The sequence below is a fragment of the Pogona vitticeps genome, chromosome 1 (assembly GCF_051106095.1).
Source record: "Pogona vitticeps strain Pit_001003342236 chromosome 1, PviZW2.1, whole genome shotgun sequence".
Taxonomy (NCBI): Eukaryota; Metazoa; Chordata; class Lepidosauria; order Squamata; family Agamidae; genus Pogona; species Pogona vitticeps.
The window spans coordinates 263,139,387-263,164,369 of NC_135783.1; the positions used below are offsets into that span (position 1 = coordinate 263,139,387).

At 39.1% G+C, this 24,983-nt stretch overlaps 1 protein-coding gene and 1 long non-coding RNA gene across 5 annotated transcripts in view; both read right to left on the reverse strand.

Annotated features, from left to right (window-relative positions):
* LMO1 (LIM domain only 1) overlaps window positions 1-24,983 on the reverse strand; it is a 123,776-nt gene that overhangs the window by 95,817 nt on the left and 2,976 nt on the right. Inside the window, exon 1 of one of the 4 annotated variants that reach the window (XM_072985728.2) lies at window positions 18,347-22,097. The exons of 1 other annotated variant lie outside the window; for it this stretch is intronic. In XM_072985728.2, the coding sequence (XP_072841829.1) occupies window positions 18,347-18,413 (67 nt within the window). In that variant the 5' untranslated portion in view covers window positions 18,414-22,097. Of the gene's footprint in view, window positions 1-17,788; window positions 22,098-24,983 lie in introns of those variants that run through there. 2 more of the 4 variants (XM_020801431.3, XM_078383911.1) reach the window with 2 other exon arrangements.
* On the reverse strand, window positions 860-17,776 carry LOC140703101 (uncharacterized). Its single transcript, XR_012082428.2, has 2 exons — window positions 16,001-17,776; window positions 860-15,667 (listed from the first exon to the last, which is right to left on the reverse strand). It is a non-coding gene; the product is annotated as an uncharacterized LOC140703101 (long non-coding RNA).

The window sequence follows — 24,983 nt, forward strand, 5'->3', positions numbered from 1 at the left end:
CCAGGAGAGGCAGGGCTGGGAAGTGCTGAATACCTGTTCAGCTGAGAAACAAACTAGCACTAACCCCCAGTTCAGTGGTTTGTGACCATCTCTATTTGACATGCGTATATCTTCAAAAAGTCTACACCTCATATTGTTCGAGGACAACAGCAATTGACACAGAAAAAAGGATCAGCTAGTTTGTTGGTCAGCAACAGTCCAGAGACTCAACCACCAGTCTCTGGGACTTTGAAACTTATGAAGTTACGTCATCTTTTGTGAAAAGCCACATGCTTCAAACTTTCTTAATTTCGTTACCTGTCCACATAGGTTCTGTTTGCATTTAAGCTTCAAAATCTGCCCCTAATCCATGTTTTATAAATTACAGATTTAAAAATTAAATGAAACATGTAACAAGAAAACAGAATAAAAACATTTTCAGACTCCAATTAAATGTGCAGGTTTTTTCCACACCAAATGATATTTTAATGTTTCCCTGGTTATATCCCCCACCCCCCTTACCCCCACCCCCGAATACAACAGTTGCAAACTAATGTGCGTGGGACTGAAGCCCAAAGCCTATGATGCATCAACTTTTAACGACCTGATGATTTTGCATTTAGCCAATTGATATGAAAACGTAGAGACTCTTTGTTGGTTAACATGCAAAGGTAACAAGTGTGTTCACTCACAAAGCACATTAACAGATTCTCTGCTCTCAGATTTTCACATTAGAAGTCTTTTTAATTAACACAAATGGAGGGAAAAACACACAAAAGAGGCTGTTTTTCTTTCAGATTATTTTGATAGCTCCTGATACAAAGCCTCTTAAATCTCATACTTCCTGTCTTTCTGAAGAGAGGGTTCCCAAAATATTGAATTTTTATTTTATTTCATCTATTAGATTATCTCAGTTTGACTCACATATATAATGGATATTCCAACAAATAGCCCGCCCGCCCTGATCTTTCCCTTCCCTGTCCTTGCCTGAGTCACTACCACTATTGTGTGCCTTTTGGCCCCAGGAGCCCCCGTCCTTTCCTCTTCTCCTTTTACCTTGCCATTGCCTTTCTGTTAGGCCCACTCTCTCCTCCCTCCCCCCCTCCAGTCCTTCCCTCAATGGCCACCTCTTGACCTCACCTCTCTTTCTTTTGCCTCATTGCCGCTACCACGGCCTCTTAGTCCCTATCCCTGGACTTTCCCCTGCCTCGCTACTATTACACACCTCCTTAGGAGACCAAACTGCCCTGTTCTCTCCCCCCCCCCCATTGCTTTGATGCAGCTGGCAGGTTTTTGGGGGTTAGTGCCAGAGCCCTAAATGGAGAAACCCTAACTGAAAAAGTCAGAATATGCTGGTTACTTTCAAAGTTATTAAAAGGCCCAGTACTCAAATAACCCAAAAACTAATATGGTCCCCCAAAAGTTCTAAGCTAACAAGACCCAAATATTTTCCCCATGCACATTTCTAGTGGATATATAATTTCTTTTACTGGTATTCATATTCAAACTATAAAGCTAAAGAAATATCAGCTTTCTTACCTTTTCCTTAAAACAATAAAAGATGCAGTCCTTATCCTCTATACTTATACACTGCTCCAAATGATCTTGCAATTCTCATCATCAGTCCCAACCAATGGCAAGAAATGCTGGGAGCTGTAGTCCAAAAATATCTGGAAGGTCTCCCTTTGCTTACACCCAAGGTTCCAAATTCTCAGGTCATCAGTAGGGTATCTTTCTTGATCTCTTAGAGTAAGCTTAATCAAATATTTACCTCTGTTTTCAATATCATTTAGAATTAGACTGTCATGTGTATGCCACATGTGCAATCAAAAATGCACATCTACATCATCCAGAAATCAGATCACCATCTAGAACACAGGTTCCCAAACTTGGTCCTCAGATGTTCTTGGACTAAAACTCCCAGTTCTGGCCAGGATTTCTGGGAGATGTAGACCAAGAACACAGGGTGATCGAGGGTTGGGAACCACTGATTGAGAAAGTAGACAACACAGGAATCCATAGCTGTTAATCAATGTCCTCCAAGAAATACGCAAAATCTGGTTCTGGGCAAAGAAAGTGATGCCTGCATTATTTCCATACCAGGTGCTTCATATGCTATTTAACATAAAATGCAAGCCACAATTACAGAATCTTAGATATTCAGAACAAAACACTGATGCTGATATTTAGGAATTTGACTATTTATTTCATTGCTTATTTGTTCTATTTCCCTCAAAGGTGTGAATGGTAAGCCTGTATTAGAGATCCTATGTATTTTTTTTAGTCAATGACTCATATGCAACGACCATTTTACATTTGAAGTTCAAATGTCTACCAGCCTTTCTCTGCCTCCTTCACACACAGACAGAAGAATAGTTTGAAAGAAGGAATGTAGGAAAATATTTGTCTCCCCATGATGCCAAACTCCTCATATGCTGAACTGGCTATTTTCTGAGTGCCTTAGGAACATCAGAAGGCTGAAACCACTGCTGCTATTACAAATTCACATAAATAACCATAGTTCTTAATTATTAAAACTTACTCGTGCATACCAGGTACATTTTTCCTTAGAAAGGAAATAATATGCAAGGTAGAGGCATCATTACACAATATTAAAATGTGAGAGGTCTACGCTCTCTGTTGGTTTAGTCATACGTTACCCAAGAACCACTGATGGGAGCCATAAAGCTTTCCTTAAATTATTAAGCATAAAACACCAGACTGTAATATTTTGCTAAACCAAAGTACAGACACAGACAAAGATGTCATTTCAATATTTGAAACCAGCAAGTTTAATTTAAAATAAGAGCAAACCAATAAGCTCAGAAAATAGCACTGTGTGAGAGGAAAATCACACTGCTACAGAAAAAAAGGGGAAGGACTTAAGAAATTTATAAAAGTAATCTCCAAGTGGAAATTAGAAATCAACCCCTAGAAACAGAGTAACACAAAAGAAATATTACTGTCCACTTTCTAAATCAATATAACACTGCTACACGACAGAATTACCATGGTAACTCAAGTAAAAAGAATAAAGCAATTCTTATTATTTCAAAATAAAATCACAGCCTGAAGCCCAGCTTTTATTACAGCGGCTGATAGATCGCTGGCTTGTATTTATCTGAAATATTGCTTTTCAATCAGCTATTTTATGAATGTACATATTTTGCTGAGCAGCCCACTTAAAGAGTACACTTTTGGGGGGGGGAAAGCCTTCAAAAGCTAACAAATGAGTCACATGTTTGTATGTGTGGAAAATCACACACACACACACACACACACACACACACACACACACACACACACAAAATGGGCAAACATTATCCAAAGTCTAGAACTTTACCAATGGAAGTACCACAGTGCAAAATTTTGTGAATAAAATCTAAGGGCATCTGGAGAAAACCCAATAAATACAAACCTATTTTATATGTATACCCCCCAGCTCACTTTCTGCATCTCTCATTATGTGTGAACTAGAGATGGGGGTATTCAGGTACGAATACCCCCGCACAGGTGGACATAACGAGGGCCGGACCGTCCACTCACCTTCCGCTGTTGCTGTGGGCTCCATGCTCCCTTCCTATTGCTCCAGAACTTGCGGTCTGCAGGCCACTCTTCGAGCTTGCAGCAAGGCTTGTCCTCCTGCCTCCTGCCAGGAGTGACTCACAGACCACAAGCTCCAGAGTGATAGAGAGTGTGGAGCCAACAGCAATAGTGGAAGGTGAGTGGATGGTCCGGCCACCTGTGCAGGGGTATTCATATTTGTATACGAATATGAATAGCCCCATCTCTAGTGTGAACACTTGCCTCTGGGTGTGCATGTGTTCTGCAGGTATATGGACACTCACTTTTCTTCCCACTCCAGCTCCCTTTAGTTGCTATGCCTTCTACCTGATCAACCGTAACACCCATTAGCCATCACTGGATGGAAGACCAGCAGGCAACCTTGTACTATTCTTGACTTGCATGTCTCTGGATCTTCAAAAGAATACTGATCATACAGAAGCAAACTTTTTCATAAAGTTTTTTTTCCAAAATATTCATTGTATCAATATTTACCAGTAGACAGCACTGACCTATGATCTGTTAATGGAAGGTTCAAATAAAGAACTCCATCAGAAACCACCAAGTGGTGTTTTGACAAGTGGCAATCTCTGCTTCCTCACATTGATGAGATTAAAATCATACTCTATGTCTCAAATATGAGCTAAAAATTATGAAGTCCATGTAGACAATAGCAACCCACAAAAGTGATAAACAGTGTTGAATAATTACAATATGGACTTTAGATACCATGGCTGAAATCCTGTTGCTTAGCACAGTAAGTCACAACTAGGGTAAGTCCAAATGACTTAAGAATGAGTTGACTCACCAAATCCCCACTAATTCAATGGGCGTACTCTAGTCAGACTTACTACACTAAGCAACATGATGTCAGCCATTGTGCTGGAAGGGAAGAATACAGGAAACTGAAACCAAAGTCCAATCTAATCCATCCTTCTATTTCCACAAAGGCAAATCAAATGCTCACAAGTATTATATATTCTCTGTAATAGCCTCCTATATCTTCCCCAGCAACCTGAATAGAAAGGTAGACATTGGAAAAGATACAAATATACGTTGACAAAAAACCCCCCATCATACACACAAAAACCCATAAACCATTTATAGTCTTGTCTGCATTGATTTGTTTAATCCTCTTCCAAAGTTCTCCAAATTGGTGGCCTCACAACTACTTTTTGCAGAAGGGAATTCTGCAAGTTAACTACACTCCACTTGAAAAACTACTTCCTTTTTACCTGTCTTCCTGTTCTTGGAGAGAAGGAGTGACTAACAAAGAGAGAGGGAAAACCTATGAATCATCAAGTCCATTCTCAGTCATTAGGTATGTAATTTTTTAAAAAAAAAACCCTGGCACAGACACTATGAAACACTGCAAACGAACAGGTGTGATTCTCATTATAGCTAAACATTTCAAGTAAGGTGTAAAAAACAGATTCAAACTTTGAACTTAAAACTTTTAAGAGTTGGATTATGTACAGAGGGTGGGCATGCACATGAGAGAGTCTGCAAAAGAAACAAAGAGTATTTACCTTTTTTCAGTTTTTTTAACAACCGTATCCATTCCATGCTAACTGATGATCCTGTACAATACTGCATAGTAAAACATTTTAGAAAGGCGTACAAAATCTCATGCCTAATCCAGCCTACCCATGATGTATGCCCACCACTATGGGGTTAATAAACCTGGAGTTTTTTTTCCTGCCTATCTGAGATTGGCAGAAAGGGGAAAGGGAGGACCAAGGTGGCTAATTCCAGACTTAGAGCATTTTCTCATCTGGCCCCAAAACTATGGAATTCCCTTCTGCAATACCTTTGTGTGGAACTAGAGTTGGACAAATTCAAACGAAACCTAAAAACCTACTTGTTTAACCTGGAACCATAGGGGTTGACCATGGAAATAGGCAATTACTGGGATAGAATTACTGTACTTTAATTATTATACTGTTATTATAGTTATTTTGATTGTTGTTATTGTCTTATGGAATGAAAATTATTTTACTGTATGTTTTTAGCATTGTAATTAAGTTATGGTTGTATTTTAATTGCTTTTGACTATTGGAATGCCCTCTGGTATAGAGCGCAATATAAATAAATGACAATCATCATCATCATTAAACAGTTGGTGGCTCATGAAACATGATTAGTAGAGCTGCTATCTACTTGGTGGATTACAAGTACTGTATATGCAATATTTAAAGGATTATGGTTAAAATTGTTTAACTCACCAACCAATATGGGGCATGCTCACTTCCAAAGGTAATGCCTCTGTATTGAGGGTGTCAGCTGTGCTAAACATCAAATGTAAGACAACTGCAGTTATTTGTCATTTCTGCACATAGGTTTCATACAAGGAGACCTCAAAATCACCAGGATTTAGCTGGACACATTTACAGTGCAGGAAACCATGTTCTAAGTCATTCTGCATGACAGGAAGAGGTGGATCTCATTGGGACTATAAACCCTCATATGGTTTGCATACCTTCAGAATGAAGAAATACTTTTGTATACTCTTCACGAGAGTGTTTCTCCATAAAAGCTGGATCCTGCAACAATTGCAAGGTGGACTGCCTCTGTTCAGGGTGCCAGTCCTTGCATTCCATCCCTCTGTTCTACCCACAACATTGAGCAATTTGTGTTCAATATACATGGCTCAGTCCTTGCTCAGCTGTTTCATCAGGGATCACTTTGCCTTCTGAGTAACAACAACTGTTTTCTGTCTAGTCAATTCTGATTTATGGTGACCCTTTTCAGGGTTTTCTAGGTACAGAGTATTCTGAAGTGGTTCATCATTTCTTCTTTTGGAGGTGACCTGGAATTATGAAGTTTGCCCAAGGCCACACAGGCTGGTTTTTCTCCCTGGAGGTACAGTGGGAAACTGAACTGCCAGCCTCCGGCTCCTCAGCCATACATCTAAACCATTGAGCTATCCAGCCAGCTCAGAGCAACCACAGATCTTCTAAAATGCTGTGCTCCCCCCCCCTTCCCTTTCCCTCTCTCTCTTCTTTCCTTCTGGAAATCATGACATTCCTACTTGTCTGTGAACCACCTTGTCTTGTGCGTAGGTAGAGCTGTTCCAACAACATAAGTATCGGCAGTTGCCACCCAAAACACTGAAAACCTGATGCCACCATATACAAAATTCCTTTGGGATGTAACACGCCTAGATTTTAGTCTAAACTGCACCCTGACATGCTGATTTTCTATGTGAGGGGATATTTCTGCTTTTCGTTTTTGTAAACAGGCACATCCAGTCATGTAAACACAGCCCCATCATCATCATATGAAGCTGTAAAGGTAAGACACTGGTTTATCACTCTTGTGAGAACTAAACCACAATCTCTGTCTATATTTAGACCACTTACAAGAGACTTAGAGCACCTGGAGTCTCAGACAATCAGGATGAGATTAGAGAAAGGGCAAAAAACACAGTGGGGGGAGGAAAGAAGAATCCTACTCCATCTAATTTGCTGAAGTAAAGGCATTTTTTTTTTAAAAAAAAAGGCAGGGCACAATTTAAATGAAAAAGAACAGAGAAGAGAACAAGTAAGTACAGAGGTGGTTAAAGTCTTTATTCAAATAAGCCCTTTTCCTCAGGAGATGGGAGAGTGAAATCTTGAAATATGGAGATTTGCATTTACATGCATTAAAAACATCAGTGTGACACTTCTTTTTAGGAAAGGGAAAAGTAAGGGAAAGAGCTGCCCCCCTCCCTATGTGCCCCTTTGTTGCTGTACATGACAAAATAGCGACTGAATGTTTGCTTTGATCCCAGCGCATAAAGGGTGAAGCTTTTAGGCAAGGAGCGGCAGGTGATCTCAGCTCTTCTGCAAGTCCTAATGCTCCTAAAAGCCACTCTTCCAGTTTCTGTAATTGGGCATCAGTAGTTAATGTAGTATTGACTGCATTACATGCTCCTGTGCATCCTCTCTCTCACTAATGCCAATTGCATCACCTTGTACATTTACCATATTGCTTAGCCAATAGCTGTTAAAAGCAATTCAAATCATGAATCATATAGGAAACTTTCAGCAAGACACGACATCCAAAGGAGACAATTTACAGTTGAGTTAATCTGGGTACATTAGTGAGACATGGATTCAGGAAGACAGACCAATTTATGTTACTTTAGTTTTACCCTTTATTGCTTTGTATAGGCAAATGAATGGAAGGGAGCGGAGTAAAAGACAAAAAAGAAAAAAAAAGAAAAAAAGAAAATAAAAATAAAAGGAACCCTTTTCAAAGAAACAACTCCATTCTTTGCACGGATGTCACAAGGTGTGAGGCTAGTTGCCTACCATGGGCTTCATATCCATAGCAGAGTGTTTATAAGGACCATTTTTTCTACAAAGCATGGTTTTAAAAAAAGATTTTTTTTCAAATGAATGTCAAAAGATTGAATAATAACGACATCATCATCATCTTAGAACTGCAGAAGGGATACTATAGATCATTGAAGCCAGCCTTTTTCAAGGAGGCACAGTGGGGAATCCAACTGGCAACCTTTGGTCCTGCAGCCAAAGAACTAAACCACTGAGCTATCAGAATACATCAGGTAGTGCTGCATGGGCTAGGGAGTAATTAGAGACCAAGCCAGGTCCATTTTCTTCTAGGCTACTAAATGAGTTTTAGCTTCAGTGATGCTTCTTCCAAGCCCTCCAACTGCTTGAAGGTCCTGACAGGCACAGATCTTACAAGGTGATTGCCAAAACTGAAGCCATGGTTTTGGTAACTGTTGTAAAGCTGAGCTTCTTGGGTGGGGAAAATAAGCAACTCGGATGAAGACCCAGAGCCAACGTTCATTGGACAGACCTCAGGGCTTCAGAAACTCCCACCACAATGGCTCTGGTTTTGGATAGTGTCCAAAACATGACGTTCCTGCTTCTAATCTCACCTTTGCCATAAGCTCACTTAATGCTATTCAGCTGCACCAGCTAGGTCCCATGAACTGCAGCCTAAAGGCCTGGGAGAGCTTAGCCATGCCGCTCCTACACCCATTTCCCCAGCTGTGGAATGAGCTGCTGAGAGCTGAAGAATCTGAGAAGCCACCATCTATTTCCCAAAGCATCCCTCGGCTATATTGGGGCACTGTGGGAAATTTAAGAAAGGTAACCAACCTATAGCCCAGTGGACTGTCCTGCGACAGCCACCCTACCCATTTGTGGATAATATTGCTTTTTTAGAATTGTTTCAGGGTAAGAAGTACGTACTGTAATGTAAAAGTGACTGACACTCTCCTGTGCACTACAGAAATGTGAAGTATTATTATTATAATCAGAAGTACATCTGCAAGCTGGCAATGGCACATGTCCCCGTGTCCCCATCTCCATCAAGACAACAGTTTTATCACCAGACACCTGCCAATGTTCATGGCAATGCAGCAGAGTATTTCCTGACTGTATCCCATTCCACCATTTTGATTAAACACTATTAGTTAAAAATTACAAAGTGGAACACTTAGGCTGCAGTCTAGAATCCACTCACAAACCATCCCAGTAGCTTTAATTGTTAAGTGGTTTCAAGACTACAGTTTTATTAGAAGCGTGGGGCTTGGAGGTGTTACCCGGAATGTGTTCCTGTCAGAGCTGCGATAATAGAAAGCAAATCCACCCTTAAAAATAATCCGCAATACTGGCACTCAGGACCTCCAAAAGGTCCTTTTAATATGATCCAGATTTGTCTTTTAAAATATCTTGGAGCTCCCTTGAAAGGGCTGCATGCCGGGCTACCGCCTAAACAAAATTGATCAATTTAAACAGCTGTGCTAAAGCTGCAGCCATTGGCACCGTCATTAACAATTTAAAGCATGGCTGCCTTTATCTTCCTTCCCAGTTACACACTCATTATACTTGCTTTTATTTATTAGAAATCAAGTCCACCGCAATGTGTTTCTGTTTCTTCCATCCAAACGGAGCCCTCTGTGCAATCGCAGCACCTGATTACTCTATGGAAGACGACACAGCAATTGCTTATGTATTTGTTGTAATCCAATTCCCTTCATTTTAAGTATATAATTTTTCTTCTTAAAAAAAAATCCAACCCTGCAAAATATGAAACAAAACATGGATCCATGCAATGACTTCTTCTGACTGAAGAATCCTACCAAGGACTAAGGGATGTTTGTCTATGAATAAACGGTAATAACTGGTACAATCCTGACAAGTACGTATCTGTGAACCTGAAAATGAGCACTGTATACACCGTAGGGTGTGTGCATGTGCTCAAGGGCATGCACACATACATACACAAAAACTTCATTATTTTCAGGATAAGATCTGGCTGAAATTTTCCTACAATTTCCTAACATACTGCCAATATTCCTAAAGAGAGAAAGTCAGCATAATTGGCTCTAATGAAGCTTATTTGCTGCTAGTTCTAAACTTAAATCTCTTTTGGAACTAGTAAGAGCATTTCTTTACATTTACATTATCCTCTTCATATTTACTTCATTGATACCCTGTCCTCCTATTATTTCATTTATAACTCGCATCATTGATCTGCCATCCCATTTCAGGTAGCCATATTTGACTGAATGCAGTGTTTTCCACCCAGCTTGAAAATGTATCTGACTACAAACTGTTTCAAAATGGTCCTTGAGAGCATGGCATAGTAGCATGTGGGATGCAAACGGGAACATCAGAATCCTGCTGAGCTAGGAAAGTTTTTTTGTGTTTCCATACCTCTTTGCTTTCACTGCCTCACGGCTTGCAACAGCACTAAACTGCTAGACTGAGGTCCTTGGAGGAAAGACAGAATACGGATCAACCACTAAACAAATCTTCAGGTTTGGAATTTGCACTGAAAAAGATCACAATAGCGATCCCACACAGATCCCCGACAAAAACCTTCTGTTTGAAAGCCGCATTTACAAACTGAGCACAGCTACCTCGGGCCTTGAAATGTGAAGAACTAAAATGCTTCCCAAATGAAATCAATTAATCCTCCAACCGTGATAAATTCCTTAACCATTTGAGAGACAGATATTTCAGACTCTCTGACCCTTTATCACCAGACCTAATGGACTACTTTATTAATAATGTACTGCTCTTAAAAGGAACATTTTTTGAAGATTCTGTAGTTCTAGTGTTTCGTAAGAGCTGCAACAGCGAAGAGATTGATATTTTATCATCACTGGTGAGCACAGCATGAAAATGGAATGCCAGCCAGTAGAAAGATAAAGCCTGTATCCCTACATATTAGGGATTCTTCTGTAGTGCACTTAAAAGTAATAAAACATCAAATGTATACACTCTATTCATGTCCCACTGTTCTGTCCAGTCTCACTCTTACCCCCTCACAATCGACACTAAAACAGAGTAGCCAAACCTATTTTTATATAGGAAATTCTTTGCTAACACCACCCCCTGGGAATCAGAAGCCCAATTAAGCACAATCCAGCCAGTTTTGATGCATCTTATCTCTGCTCAAAGGAACTTCTTGTTTGCTCTAAGCACAGCAAATGAAAACTGTTGCTGGAACGTTGCGACCGCATTGCATGAGCAATCCAGAGGTCCGACATCTCTCGATATGAGCCTGCCTGGATTACAGGACCTTCAAGGGAGGCCTTCCCTTCTGTCTCCCAGCCTTCACAGGCACATTTGATGAAGACATGAAAGAGTGCCTTCTTAGCAGCTGATTCCAGGCTATGGAACTTCCAGGAAGAGCCTAGAATCTGTTTCTAAGAAGGAAATTAAGCTACCCCCCCTTCCTCTTGTCCTTCCACAGTAGGCAAAGCAATTTTTATTTAGATAGTCTTTGGCCAGTAGTAGGCTGATGAGAGAAATGCTTGAAGTATTTTGCTATGTGTCCGTGTGGTTTCTTTTAAAAAAATGATTTAAAATCATTTTAATTTAATCCAATGCTTTTGTTGATCTGGTGGTTTATTTAATAGTGTTTTAATGCTGTAATTTATTAAAACACTATTAAATAAATTACTGTAATACTTCCTTTCTTCCTCTCGGCCATCTTAGGAACAATCCCAGGTGCAGTGTGAAACCTTCACAGCACCTGGTACAACCTAATTTCACAGCTTACAACTTTCTCCTGTATTTTACCATAACATTTTTCAGACTCCATGGCTTCAAAGTTAACCAAACTTTTTCATGCCCAGTTTGCAGCATCATCTGAAAAGCCGGCATGTTTTCACTACCTTTGAGCTGGCTCAATGAAAGATTATCAACCAATCTACATTTTGGATTTTTTACAGTCATCACAAGTATCTTTCCATCAAGTCCAGTGTTGTCAACAGTCTGACACCAGTGCTCCACAGATTCAGGCAGCATTCTTTCCTAGTGTTAGGTGGACATGCCAGAAACTAAATCTGGGAACTTCTACATAAAACCCATCAGCTTTGCCACTAGTCATAGCCCTTCTCAAGTTACCTTCCAATCATCTTTCTAACAGCACTTTTGGTACGTCAAACACTTTGCATGCCTTGGCTCATTGATTCTCAAAGATATTCCATGAATATTTCCATAGGACATAGAAAAAGGGTAACTTACTCAAGGTTATCTGTTGACTCTGCAGTGAAGCGGAGTTCTGAATCCAATTCTTGCAGCCAAAATGCCCTGTCCAATGGATGACACGGGCACTCTGCTATTACAAGCATTCACTGTCACTGCAGTTAGAATAACTCATTTCTTCTTTGGGATAGATAAAATAGATTGGTTAAAGTACCAATGAGTTGAAACCCTCAGGAATAAATTTCTTCCAAAAACACATTTTCTGCTTCACACCTTTGAACTTCTGTTCGTTCAGGCAGAAAGAATTACCAGATTGTTGTCCTTAAGAAACAGGGTTGCATTTGGGCCACCAAAATGACTAATCTCAAATTCAGAACCAGTTTATTATGTGCAGCCTCTTTAATCACTTCTGTTCTTTCATTTTGTGGTTGTTTTACTTTTATATAAGAATTCAAATACTCTTATTGCCAGTTTGCTGGCTGGACAGCTCAGTGAGTTAGGTATCTGGGTTGGGAGTTTAATTCCTCATGGTGCCTTATGGAAGAAGCAGCCTGGGTAGCCTTAGGTATGCTGCATAGACCCAGGGTGCCCCCAGAAGAAGGGAACAGTAAACCAATTCTGAATACTTTACAAGTAGAAAACCCGGAAAATTGTTGTCATAAGTAAGGATTGAATTGACAGCACACAATTATTTTATTGCCAATTTAATATATTACAGCCACCAAGATTCAGCATAGAAAGTGAATTATGTGTCCTTCCAAACTGTCACAAAGCAATTAATGCTATTCTCAGCATTCATTATGGGTGAAGTATTTTCCTGGTTATCCATAACATTTGGCTAGCAATACCACTGTATCTATTTGTATTTACTTTCACCGTTGTCAGATCAAGTCTCTTTTTTATCCGTGCTATCACCAATTACCAAACCCATAAATTGAACCTAGCACTATTTATTCTGAGCCCTCCTTCTTAACGGTCAATATCGCCTTTTGAACTTGTTACGTTACATAACTGCAACAATTCATTTCTCATTCATTTTCTGGCAGGTTTTTTTTAAAAGTTTCTTGAAACATTTTTACTCCGAAGCAAAGAAATTATCAGGAAGCTAAGAAGATATTCAGAACTGCTTGTTCTTGATTTCCATAAGACTCATGTTAGACTAAACATGAATGTTTGGAGGGGGGGACCAAAACAGAAACACTGTCAGAGGTAGTGCTTAAGATTGAATCTTAGAGCAATTATCATGTTCCTTCTTCACACCTCACATTGTAGTATCAATGCAGCAAGTATCTCCCATTTCCACATTTCAATACCATCAACACCCCTTCCTTTCACTTTAGCGTTGTCTTAGTCTGTAAGTGTCTTCTTAAATGTCCATAAGAGTGCTGCTAATGGTATCTTACATCAAGCCAATGAGCCTTTCTTGATCAATTTATCTACGGGCTTTGACTCATACTATTATTAGAGACATCTACACCAACATCAAATGCCTGGAGTTCTCTAACTGACCCCGATCCTTCCTACAGCTGTGATGGGAATGACCTTTGTTCTGTTCAACAGCTATGCTACAAGATCATCATGATCAATCTCTTGTTCTACAAACAGCATGGCACTTCCACCAGCAGCAGTTTCAGGAAGGATCCTTATCCGTCTCTTTCCCTGCTGTTCCCAATGTATTATTTCATTTTTCATATTTTTGTAACTGATGCAATAAGACGATAAACAACTCTTCTCTTTCAAAATAATCCTGAAAGAGCTCTTAGTGTTCTTTATGGGTCCACCTCTCCTTAACCACAAAATTTCTGCTGAAATCTGTACTTACCTGGGAGTAAATCCCACTGAATTTAGTGAGACATACCTCTGAATAGATACACATCATTAATCTCATTTAGGAAGCACACAGCCACTAATTTAAGTCGGTGCAGATAATATAGGTGATGATTTTGCTTCTACAACCATGAAAGCAAAATGAATTGGAAGCATCAGCCTGGACAGAATCCATGTACAAAAGCTGAACATTTAAACTTTAAATTCCCACAACAGAAGCTCAAAATTCAAATATAACATCTGGACATTAGGGATAAGTTTGTGTCATTTTGTTGTAAGAGATATTATATTGGAAGAATACATACATTTTCAGTGCAAAACGTCCACTCCAAACACAGTGTCCAAAATGTGCACTATCAAAAAACATTTCCAAATTTTGCAAGACCCTCATCATCTCAATAATATGAAATAATATCAGATTGATCATTTCCCCCCCTGTGATCTTCCTACTTAGGAGCCTCTTTTTTAACCTCTACTTTTTCACCCAGTCCTGCATTCTTCGATGTAAGTCTAATGTGATCATATTCAAGTACGATTCTTGTAATTGAAGTGTCTGCTGTTTCCTTTGCCCTTTGTACTAACTCCTGATCATACGAGCGTACACAGTTCTCTAAAGTATGAATTCTGTATAATGCTCACAAATACAGTATAGATTATTATTATGGCTTGGTAATAACCTCCTACAAATATTTTCCAAATTTCTACTAATTAACTATACTTCTATGCTGTTTATCCCGTCTTTCCCATTAGAAATAGATGTTTTCTAAACAGTTTGGTCTTCAACTATCAGGCAGTCAGAATCCACAAGGTAGCCGCTAGACTTAATTGTGTCCCATTTAAACCAAAAGGATTTTTTTTAAAAAAGGTATTTCTGTTTAACTGGTTTCTGCATTTTTAATACAGCAAAGACTATAGGTGAGGAGCAGGACAGCACTTGAAGCATACTTTTGTAGTATATTCCTCACCATTCAGACTCCATTATGTTTTTCTTCTACATTTTGTTTCTGGGGTTCCCATAGAGCTACATTTTGCTTTGTTTCGCATGCTAGTTAAGATGACACCACCAGCCCCGAAGATGCAGCAGCAATCTCAGGCACAGTTATACAAGTTCTATTGATTTCAACAAGACCTACATCACATAACAATTTCATCTCTGGCCCTTTCATGAAGGGTTTTTTTTAAAAAAAAACTGCTTTGACACCAAGCTCTGTCTGAAATGTGCAACGCCTCCTACTAAGTGTGAACTAAAAAGGACAAGTAACTGCAAAGACAGGAGATGTTGCGCTCATCAGAACATTTCAAACTCTGAAATGGAGTTGGTTTGGACAAGTAAAACAAAACAATTCAGTCACAGTTTCAAATATTTCTTATTCATACAGAGTAGTGGCCTGATCCTAAACATGTCTACTTGGAAGTAAAGTGCACCTAGATTTTACTGGTACTTTCATCCTAGTAGATATGTTCAGGCTCATGGACTAAGAGCCCAAACATATGCACGTTTATCTAGATGTAAACCTAACTTGGACTCTACAATGAAGAACATATGCATAGTAATTCAGTATCCATAACCTTATGACTAATAAAGTGAAACACATTTAAACCTTATTTTGTGCATTTCTTTTCATATTTATTGACTTCTGTTCCAAACAACTCTCACTCATTTACTGAGCTACAATAACTCAACAACTGCCTTGAAAAAACCTCTGAAAATATACTTCAGAGAAGAAAAGGTGGTCTGATTAAGGAATTGCTCTCCACAATACACACATTCGTCCACTGTTGTCTCTGTTCAGCAGGATATGTGGGGTTTTGTTAAGTGCTTCATAAACCTACAGCACCTGTTTGACCAAAAGGAACAGTGCAGTCAAAACATATTTCTTTGAATGGTAGATTACCCTTCAGTGGAGCCTAAAGGGTGATTACAGAAGTACTGTATGCATATTACAGGTTAGAATGCTAGCCTATGAAACACTTTCAGATCAAAGGTATTGCTGTATCCAAACTGGACTATAACAACTTTTTGTTACAAACTTACTGGTGACTCAGAAGAAGCTGGAATAGACTTGCCACTTTATATTTTCTAAGAACTACCCTGCACTTCCCAAAATTAAACATCTGAATCTTCTCGCAATGTCTGGTTAGTTGAGAATATCAATGCAGCTTTTCCTCACCTGACTGTCAGTTTAAACCACAAGTTTTTTAGACATGATAATTCATTAGGAGACAGTCTTCTGTGGAAAAAACAAGTTTGGCAACTCAGTTTTAGAATACAAGTTTTGTTTTAAGAATCTAGCTAAACTGCTAAAGCTTAATGTGAAGCATGTCAAAACACAATTAACACATTCAATCCTACAAATTAAATGCATGTTTGTTAGCCCTTCCACCAGATTGGGTTGAATGGTTACATGGAGTAAATTACTTCTAGTGATGACAATTCACATCATACATTAAGCCAACTTAGAGTGCACAGAGATGGAAGTCATTGACCTAACACAACGTTTTAAAGAATTCACTCACTTTAACGCACCCCATTTTCCCAAAGGTCTGGATGCTCTGGATGCTATTCTAGCCATACAAACTTACTATTTTAAAGAAGCACATTAATAAGAAAATCAGGAGCATGCTAGTGTTGTCAACAAAGCACTGAATTTACATAGTCAAGTTAATTACATTGTTTTAACTAGAGGTACAGAGCTCTTTTCAGTAACACTTAACCACATGAAAAGTTTTAGAAAGCTGTAGGATTAAACAGCCTCTGGAGAAGACTGGGAGGAAAATTAGCTGATTCCCAGCCTCAAAATCTAGAAATTCCCTTTGCTTCTTACAGCCCAGCCCCAAGCCCCTGCTAACTGTACAACACATACTCCAATCAAAATAGATGTTATCCATCAACAGATAATATTTGCATAAGCACCTAATAATTTTCACTTCAGAAGTGCTAAGTATGACATGTTTTAATGACATAACTATACACAGAACTGGCATTTCACCTAAAACACAGCAGTTCTGGGAAGGTACTTCCACACTTATCCTTTACCAATTTGAGGAAAACAACACAGGCAAATTAATAAAAAGAGGACAGACTTTGGATTGTCATTCTGCTTTTGCCTCATTATGCCCTACTGTATCCAACGCGAAAAATTTCACATTTTACTCTTAAACTTAGCAAATTGCCCTCTTTTTCTCAGTATATGATGACTAACTAGAAGAGATATGATGATATACATTGCAAGAGTTTTAAGTAACATGATTTCCTAATGACTGTGTTTCTCCTAGAAACTACCAACATCAGCTGCATATCAGATGGCATGTCAGTTACAGAAAACTATTACATAAAACTGTATCGCAACCTTTGGACATTTTTAAACCATACTTATTCACACTTTATTAGCAGCAAAATAGTTTCAGATTTAAACAGGTGCAGACGCCAAACTTCTAAAAATGCTATTGAGTGGGTAAAATGTGGGATGCTTTCAACAATTTTTCTATCAACCCAATCAGAGGGATTTGGCAAAGCGCATTTCCTCACCAGCATTATATTTATTAAAAAGAGAAAGTATTAACAGGTGCAGAATTCTGATGGTGCCCATCCCACACTAGCAACTGGGGAAGAATCACTGGTTAATAAAATATTGTACAGATAAATATAAAGTTAATTTCAGCAAATGAGAAAATATGCTCCTAATATGGAAGAACAACTGCCTTATCAAAAGTCAGTCTAAAACCAACCAGTTTTCTCCCCAATATTCAACCACTAGAATCTAAAGTAAGAATAGCTAGATAGGTTTACTTGGTTTCCCCACCCCACTTTCAGAGCAGAAGAGAGAGCATGCTGTTCCATCACACAGGGACATCAAAATGAATGGAAAGCAAGAAAGCCAGGCACACTTCAGTTCTGTTGCTGCATATAAGGAACATCACAGCAAATACAGAGTGATGCTCAAGGAATCTCCGCTCACCTACCGTCCTCCTTGTCCAGCACCATCATCTCAGGGCTTACAGGAAGTCCAGGTACAGATGCTCCGGTGTCTCCAATCACCTCCACTCACGGGAGAAAAGAACTAGTCTAGGTAGGAGCCAAGATGAGCTCACTACGGTAGAGCTGATTGTCCTTTAGCAGCGAGAGAGCTCTAATTATCCAGTTGTCCAGCTTTTAACCTAGATTGCACTCAGTTAGAATTACCTTCAGAAAACGAAGCACTTTGCAGATACAAAAGCAGTCTTACCTACTTTCGTATCTCAGAATGGCAAAGAACTAAAACTGCAATTTAAAAGGGGGAAAAAGTGGGGTGGGGGGGCCTTAGAGCTGTTTCTTTGGTTCTCACCTTCTAAATGGCTCAATTTGCACAGTATAATCTGTTTTAATGTAATTGCATTTGATAGCCCATAACCTTGGCTGTTGCAACTATACAGCTTTCAGCCTTATAAAGTGTTTTCCCCTTGGATTTAAGCTGAATCTCAATCTAAAATTACACTCAAAGAGGAGGAGGAGGGGAAGAGAAAATATCGGAGCCTACCTACTGCTGCCTCTGCCTCTCCATTTGTGTGAGCTTTGCACCCTTGCCACTGAATAAATGCACTCATTTCCCAGAGACAACCCCCCCCACCCCACTTATTCTTCTGTCAGGCTAATGGAGAATTTAAAGCTTTTCAGCTCTGCAGCACCACCTGCAGTACCATCTGGGCTATAACCAGAAAGGACCAACCTAAAAAGGAGTACAGTATGTACTGTATATTAACTTTTTCTGGTGTTCTCTATGTTCACCACTCATTCACCCGCAATTTGACTAAGTGCACATTTAATACAACATTCAGGAGTGGAGGCGGACAGTCCTAATCACCTGAATATAGCAAATATAACATAATTCCCACCTGCATTATTCATCTTATTTTTGTACATGTTTCTCTCCCAAGCACACCCATATCGTGGCTCACTTTATTTATAAATTGCTACCAGTTTCAAACAGGTGAATTTTCATTGTTCAGGAACAAATGTTTTCCATCTTGCAGGCTATTCTGCTTTCAAAGAAAATATGCCTGGAAGTTTTGGAGACTGCAAAGTCCATGAGTGGCCTTATTTTCACATAGCATGTGAAATGACTTTGTGCATTCTTCTCTGAGTGAATATGGGGGGGAGGCTTAGATTCTACATAATTGGGTTCCCCCCCACACTCACAAAATAGAGAAGTTATTATAGAAATACTTCACCTCTTCAGTCTGGGATAAAATGGGTGACTCTTCCATCTTAACCTGTAACTACGGCATGCCACATTTCCTGATTCGAACACCAGTCTGACACTTCTCTTTTTAAAATGAGGTTGTGACTTGTCAAGTCAGAACTGACTTATACAGAACCTAACAGGGCTTTCAAGGTAAGTTACATAACTAAGAAGTTCCATTCACACACACACACACACACACTGCCCATGAGTTTACATGAGCAAGCAGAGATTCAAATCCAAGTTTCCCAAGTTCTAGTCCATCACTCTATCCACTAACACTGCACTGGTTACTCATTGCTTGGGTCTAAAATGTGAATGCTTATTTCTAAAAAATGTTCCATTTCTGATACTTTGATACAGCATTGAATCTGAAATACAAAATTCCCATAAATCTGTTTTAATCTAAAATCTAAACTCTTCAGTGGGCAGGGGAATTAAGAAGCCTGAAGAAGTCTTCAGGACTAAGCAGCCTGTTAATGACAAAACCTTTGGAAGTCATTATTAATTCCTAGGTTTGCCATGAGTTGGAAGCAATTTGCCAACGTATGAACAGCGACAACTCTTAAAGATCTTCTCATCTAACCCCACATGGGGTAGGGCTGGGTGGCTTTAGCTGGATCCCTTCTAGAACAAAGTCACTTCAACATTCTACTCTTTGCTACTGTGCAGCAGTTAACGATGCTGATGACACCCACATTTCAGTTGAAACCCCTCTTTCTACCCACACAAATCAACTATATCTGCAAAGGAAGAATTCATGTTTTTCTGTCACGACAACTAAAGGTTAGACATACAGGATGAGGTTCTTAAATATACAACGCTAGAGAACAAGTTTCCAACTGCCTTTGTCACCAAGAAAATATTTCATCCCAGGTGCCTTGATACCTTCCCCTCTACTTTACAACAGATACAAGAGATCTTTTATAAGCATGATAGCAAGTTCAAGCCAGATACTTTTAATACCTGTTTTTAATTAGATTCCTTATCTTCAACTCAAACAGCTTTGCCTGTCCCCTTCATTCTGAATGCTTAATCCTAACAGCCCCTGGTTATATTTGATATCAAACACATTATTTTACACAGAGAACAATTTTATTCAATACTTAAAACTTCTGTTCTTATTCAATCGTTACACATTTAGGAAAGGGATTTTTTTTTACAGCAGGAAAAAAACTATGCTATTATAAACAAGATTTTTCGTAAAATTATCTCCAAATGTATTTTGTTCAGATGGCAGCAAATCAACTTCATTCCCAGATTCTACTCACCGGTAGTTTTGAACTGGGGCCTTAAATCACCACATTTTCAAGTTATCACTCTCTTCAAATTCTAACACTGTAAGCATCTGTTCAACTCACTTTCTCCTGGCTTGGGTTCATTAAAATGAATTATAAAAACAAATTCATTTAAACTCAGATATAACTCAGAGTTATATTTAAAGTTTTAATATATCATAGGAACAAGAAGTTTAATGTCTCATAAGCAGATCTCATTATTTTCAGCAATCAGTTGAATCTGCTATAAAGGGCAGAATCCCCTAAACTGTCAGATCTAGTAATTTTAACCCATATGCAGAAAAATTTCATCTTCTCCTCATCCATTCTTTTTTTCCATCACAATTAAGTGAGTTTTGAAATGCCCCCAAATAATAATTACATGTCATCAAGTCAATTCCAACGTATGACAACTCTTGTCAGGGTTTTCTGTCTCACTAACAAATTAAGAGCACAATCCAACCACAGTTAAGTGCTTTTAAAAAGTCCTACTGACTTCAGGAAGAGTCAAGCATATGCTTAGTAATCTCTGCTACTGAGCTCAGTGGAGCAGAAAGGTGATTTTTAAAAAAACTTTGGCAGGATTCTGTCCCAAAGTATTAACCAAAGCTCCTTCCCTTAAGCCATGGGTTACTATTGTTCTGTATTCCACTGACTCACTGAAAAAGGGTTCAATTCATTGCAATTCAAATGCAGCCTGTGCGTCCATATTTATGAGTTTGTATGACCCCAACTTGGGACCTACACCTGGCACTAAGTTGGTTTGCATGTGCATAGTCACTCTATGAAGAATTAAGACACACAAGGCAAAATTCAGTTGGGATTCAGTCTATACATGTACAAGCTACATCTCTACATGAATTTCAGGTCACAGACTTTGCTACTTTAACCATATTTGTTTAACACACACCCCTTTTCAACACAAGAACCCCCCACCTTTCAACATCATTTTCTACTGCAACAGTCTGATCACATCAGCTTACTCTGGACATATATGAAGCGATGCTGCCTCACTGACACAAGTTGATACTGTGCCAGGACACATCAAATCAGCAATGTGACATTTTTGTCTTCGCTCACGTATTTGGACTGAGATTCCTCTTCCACCCTATGGGCTTAGGCTTTTGCCTGGATGCTAATTAACAAGCTCTTGCTACTACTGAAAGAGCACACAGACGGCTAAACATCCTCTCTCATATCATTTCTACATTTCCATAGGGCCAATATTATAATTAGCTGATGAACAGAAGGATAATTCTTCTCTAGCATTCCAGTACTGGCCTGAACTTAGCTCTCAGTGATCAAAAGTGAATTGGTATATTGAAATCTTTACCAAACTGTAGAAGAGATTTTGAGTGGTCACCGTTTCAGGTTGCCTAGAACAGTTTTCAAAAGAAAAACAGTCTGTCAGAAGGCATTTTATAACATCCACGATGACTTCAGCATTCACTTCAAGGAGTGTGATTTTTATTACAGAACCATTCCCTCTACTTATTCCGAGTATTCAGGAATAAGTGCCATTGATAAAAGAGTATCAATTACACCCAAAGAAAAATTACCAGTAAGCTTAGGCAGAAACCCAAGATTTACAGAAGTACAAAAAAATCTATTGATAATCACAATTCTCAATAAAAGGCAACACTTTTTTGAATACACAAAGATAAAATATAGATTACATGCAGGATACGATTTCACATTCTACAAACTGTAGTATATGATTGATACTTTCTCTCCATATCTGGTTGTACATGTTTTTAAATTTTTTATTTATCATAATTTATTTATTTATTTATTTATTTATTTATTTATTTATTTATTTATTTATTTATTTATTTAATATGCCGCCCACACTACCCAAAGGTCTCTGGGCGGCTTACAGCATTTAAAATACAATAAAGATATGTACAATTAAAATACAATTAAAATTAAAATTGCCATCGGACCCACAGCTAATATTATTTCAGTTAAAAAGCCTTCTGGAACATGAAAGTTTTGACCTGGCACCGAAATGTCATCAGTGTCGGCACCAGACGAATCTCAGTCGGGAGGGCATTCCATAGTCTGGGGGCAGCTGCCGAAAAGGCCCTTTGTCTGCAAGCTGTCCCTCTTACCTCCTTGAGGGACGGCTCTTTCAAAAGGGCCCCCTGGCTAGATCTTAAGTGCCGGGTAGGCTCATATACTAGTTATATATGCTATATGTACAGTATGTTGTACAGATACCTGTTTGTATGCTGTGTGGCTTTTCTAAATCAAAGTTTTAATTTAAAGGAAAAACACTCTGTTGGCAGAAAACTGTAACACAGGGGGAAAAAGAAAACCATAACGTGTCCTCCACAATGCTGGGCCTGCTGAGCCAAGACAGAATACTAACTGTCAGAAGGAGAAATGCAAGACCAGGTGAAAGGAGAAATGGTGTACTGTGGCCAGCTGCCAGGGATAGCGGACCTGCACACTACAATGTTTTCCTGGGGCGTAAGGTAAAGTTTCCCCTTGACATTTAGTCCAGTCATGTCCGACTCTAGGATGTGGTGCTCATCCCTGTTTCCAAACCATAGAGCCAATATTTGTCCAAAGATAGTTTCCATGGTCACGTGGCCAGCGCAACTAGACATGGAACACCATTACCTTCCCACCGAGGTGGTACCTATTTATATACTCGCATTTTACATGCTTTCGAACCACTAGGCTGGCAGGAGTTGAGACAAGTGACGGGAGCTCACTCCGTCACATGGATTTGATCTTACGATTGCTGGCCTTCTGACCTTGCAGCACAGAGGCTTCTGTGGTTTAACCTGCAATGCCACCATGTCCCTCTATTCCTAGGGGGTACCACATGCTTAATCGTCATTAACAGTCCTTTAGGGTCCAAAAGGTTACGATTTTCAGAGAGGAGGGCAAATATGTCGCTCAAAAAAAAAGATGGTCACTGAAATTTTTACTACCAAGATCCTTCCGCTCTAGTTTAGATAAACATTTCAAAGACCAAGAAAACTTCCACATTTCTCATTTTTAACACACAAATACTGTATACAGTATTTCCTTCAATGTTTTGTAGACTAAGCAAGAACTGAAGCCCAATCAGGCAGGAAAAAAAACACGTTGGACACAACAGCACACAAATTCCGCCCACCCGCACCATGAGGAAAGATATATAGTTTCTTCCCCCTTTTCTCTCTCCCTAATTTCTCAGGCACATTTAAACAGGCGTAAATTTCTCTGCTGGAATAAGTTCCTTACATATAATTCTACAAAATTTCCCAGCCACCACTTCAGTTTTGTTGCTCAGATCTCCACATCCCTCTCATCAGGGGTTTGTTCCTTAACATTTCTTCTTTTTAAGTGCATCCCATTCTAATTTCCTCTTTACCTTCACTACCATCCCCATTATATCCTTTTATGCAGCCATTCATGAGGGCTCCTGGAATGAAGGCTGTTGAGAATTGTCTGGATAATCAATGTCTCTAGTTTCACTTCCTTACACCACCATCATTCCAGCCCCCTGAGCTCCTTATGTTTAATGAGTATGTCTGCAATACTTGAAAGAACCCAAATACCCCTATTAGGAAACTCTCTTTAGATCTCAGTCTTTCCGCATAGGTTACCTGCTTCCCTTACTACCTCTGTGGAGACAGCATCCTGCTGTTTGACCCGCCAATCATATTTAAACAGATATAGGCTGGCAGGTACCCTTTGGCAAAAAAATAAAAAAAATAAAAAATAAGAATGAGTTAAGGGAGGACAAAATGTCACCCAGTTCATAATTAAATGGCATAAGAAAAAGAAAAAACTTTTCCCTGCCTCATCGTATAAAATCTGTAACATTTCTGTAGCACCCGGATCATTTGGTGCAGTTCACACATCAAAATCAGAGCAGATGGAAATGCAAGTGAAATCCCACGGGAACCAAGCAGCAATGAATTAACCTTGTTTAATTATACTGACATTACTTAACCTCTTACATCTTTGTCTTTAGGGGAACATACAAAGGGGAGAGGATTTTTTTAAATTCATACTATAGTTACTATGGGGATCCCAGAGTGAGTCTTAAAAGAGCTTGTTCCATAGATATAGACATTTGTTATGACTGAGACCTTAAGTTCTGATGATACCAGATTGAGAAGGGCTGAGTTTGTGTGTGTGTGTGTGTGTGTGTGTGTTGGAGGGGAAGATTCCAACTGCTTGTAGAATAGATTTAGGACACTGTATTGGATGTTTAGAAATGTAATCGGAAGAAAGGAATGAGATGTTTCTAACCAAGGTGCCAGTTTAGTATCTAGACAGGTGAATGTACCACCGTGCAAATATATCTGAACATATTTCAAATTCATAGAAGCAAGCTGGTAAGAGGACACTTTTAATTCCTAGTTGGAAATGACAATTTTTTAAAGCTTGAGTGATCTTTAGCCGGGATTTCACCTGCCAACTTCCTCTCTATTCTAGGAATAGAACAAAAACCTGAGCTAATATATTTTTCGCATCCTGTATTATTCAATTTCCTCCCATTCCTATCTGGCCCCATAGTACTTAGGGGTTATCTCCCTTAGGTGCTAAAAGTTCTGAAGGAAGATCCATGAAGCACATATCAGAGTTTGTATGCTCCAGTTCCACCTCGCTGGAGCCCGTATCAAGTTGGTTTCTGCAGGTTTCCTAACTAGATA